This window comes from Myotis davidii, unplaced genomic scaffold (genome assembly GCF_000327345.1).
Source record: "Myotis davidii unplaced genomic scaffold, ASM32734v1 scaffold143, whole genome shotgun sequence".
NCBI classification, from domain to species: domain Eukaryota; kingdom Metazoa; phylum Chordata; class Mammalia; order Chiroptera; family Vespertilionidae; genus Myotis; species Myotis davidii.
This window is the reverse complement of record NW_006294876.1, coordinates 3,357,877-3,359,681: the sequence shown is the minus strand read 5'-3', so window position 1 is coordinate 3,359,681 and position 1,805 is coordinate 3,357,877. Positions and strand designations below refer to the sequence as shown.

Here is a 1,805-nt window from a genome sequence, read left to right as displayed (position 1 = left end):
AAAGAGCATGAGACCTCAGCGCGGGTGACTGATGGTGAGACCGCAGCCCAAAGAGAACACTGGAGAGAAGCAGGCTGGGCCGGGATGGGGAATAATGCCCTAGACTACGTGTTTCAGAGGGAGGGGGAAACAGCAGGCGGGGTGCGTGCTTGGGGGTGATTGGCATAGAGTGGGGTTCAGGAACCCACCCAGGTGAATAGTGAGCAGACAGGCGTGACCTCCCGGCTGCCGGGTTAAGGCCCAGAGGGGACAGTCCAAGGATGGGAACTGGTCACAGTGGGAGGGGCGTTAGTGAGCCTGGAGGTGAGCTGTCTCCAATGAGACCTGGGGCAGAGGCCACAGGAGGTGAAGGGTCAGGGGAAGGCCAAGTGAGGTCCTGGTGGTGGTGTTGTGATGGAGTGTGTTGTGCTCCGCAGGGCCTGGGAGTCAGTCAGCAAACGGAGTGAGCTCAGTGAGAGGAGAGAAGAAGGGAAGGAATTTCAGAAGAAAATGCGTGGCATGTGGGCAGTGAGCCAGCGGTGGGAAGAGGGCCTGCAAAGGGTTTGGGGCCGGCCATAGAGGGTCCGGAATGCCCACTAGGGGTGTCCAGAGGGTTTTGAAGAGAGAAGGCTGCCCTGCCCTGTGTTTGGGATCTTGACCCCCGCATCCCCTTCCAGTCGCCCGGCCACCACATGTAGGGGAGCCCGCAGGCTGACAGGACGGGGAGCGCCCAGACACCAAATGGGAACAAACTTCCCATTTTACCACCACATGTCACAATAATCCTCCCAGTGACCTTCGGACACAATGTGGATTAGTTTGCCCGAAGCTAAAAAAGCAGTGTATAGCACTTATTGAGAATAATAATGTTTCAGACACAAGGTTTGGATGCACGTGAAACATCAGGTCAGGGAAACACTCAGAAAACCATGGTCATACGTGAGAACGTGACACAGTGAATGACCGTCATGTGGGTCTGAGGGAGGATTAGGGACCGTGAAGCAGGAGAGCTGCTCCTCGGGCGGTTCCTGCTGTTGCTGACCCAGGGGTGGGGGGAGTCGAGCTCCCGCAGGTTCACAGCCTGTGCGGAGTCAGTGTCCCGGCTCGCTGACCGGTCCCCTCTCCTCCCCAGCTCTCCGGCGGCTGCGAGCTGACGGTGGTGATCCACGACTTCACCGCCTGCAACAGCACCGAGCTGACCATCCGCCGCGGCCAGACCGTGGAGGTGCTGGAGCGGCCCCACGACAAGCCCGACTGGTGCCTGGTGCGGACCACCGACCGGTCCCCCGCGGCGGAAGGCCTGGTGCCCTGCGGCTCACTGTGCATCGCGCACTCACGGAGCAGCATGGAGATGGAGGGCATCTTCAACCACAAAGGTAGGACCCGCGGCCGGATGCCGGTGCCCACGGGCGTGACACCGGCGCTTCTGTCCCCACTTCTGTGCAGCCGAGTAGTGGGTAGGACTCCCTGTGTCGTGCTTCAGGCCATCATCGCTGGGCCTCTGGGCCGTTTCACTCCATCAGGAGCTGCGGTGGAAATGACGATTGCACCTGTTATTCAGAAGTAATGCACGATCGCCTCCTTTCCCACGGCCGTGTAATAAGATACCAGTTTAGGGACGGAGGAGGGGCGTTCCTTTGAGGCCAGTGTCACCTATAAATGGGGAGCACAGAGAAGGCACTGTTCTCAGGCAGGCGATGGGAAACAGCGTCTCCTTATCAGGTTTTCACGCTCTGGGCTTTTTATTTTGTTCGTGTGAAATCCCAGAAAGTCAAGCATGCAGGCCCTGAGAGGTTAACCATGCCTTCTTTATAGCTTTGCAAAGT

The 1,805-nt window shown here is 58.6% G+C and overlaps 1 protein-coding gene across 1 annotated transcript in view; it reads left to right on the top strand.

Annotated features, from left to right (window-relative positions):
• The window catches only part of TRIO (trio Rho guanine nucleotide exchange factor), a 205,763-nt gene that overhangs the window by 131,944 nt on the left and 72,014 nt on the right, over positions 1-1,805 (top strand). Inside the window, 1 exon segment of the mRNA XM_015567633.1 lies at positions 1,112-1,355. Within this exon segment, the coding sequence (XP_015423119.1) occupies positions 1,112-1,355 (244 nt within the window).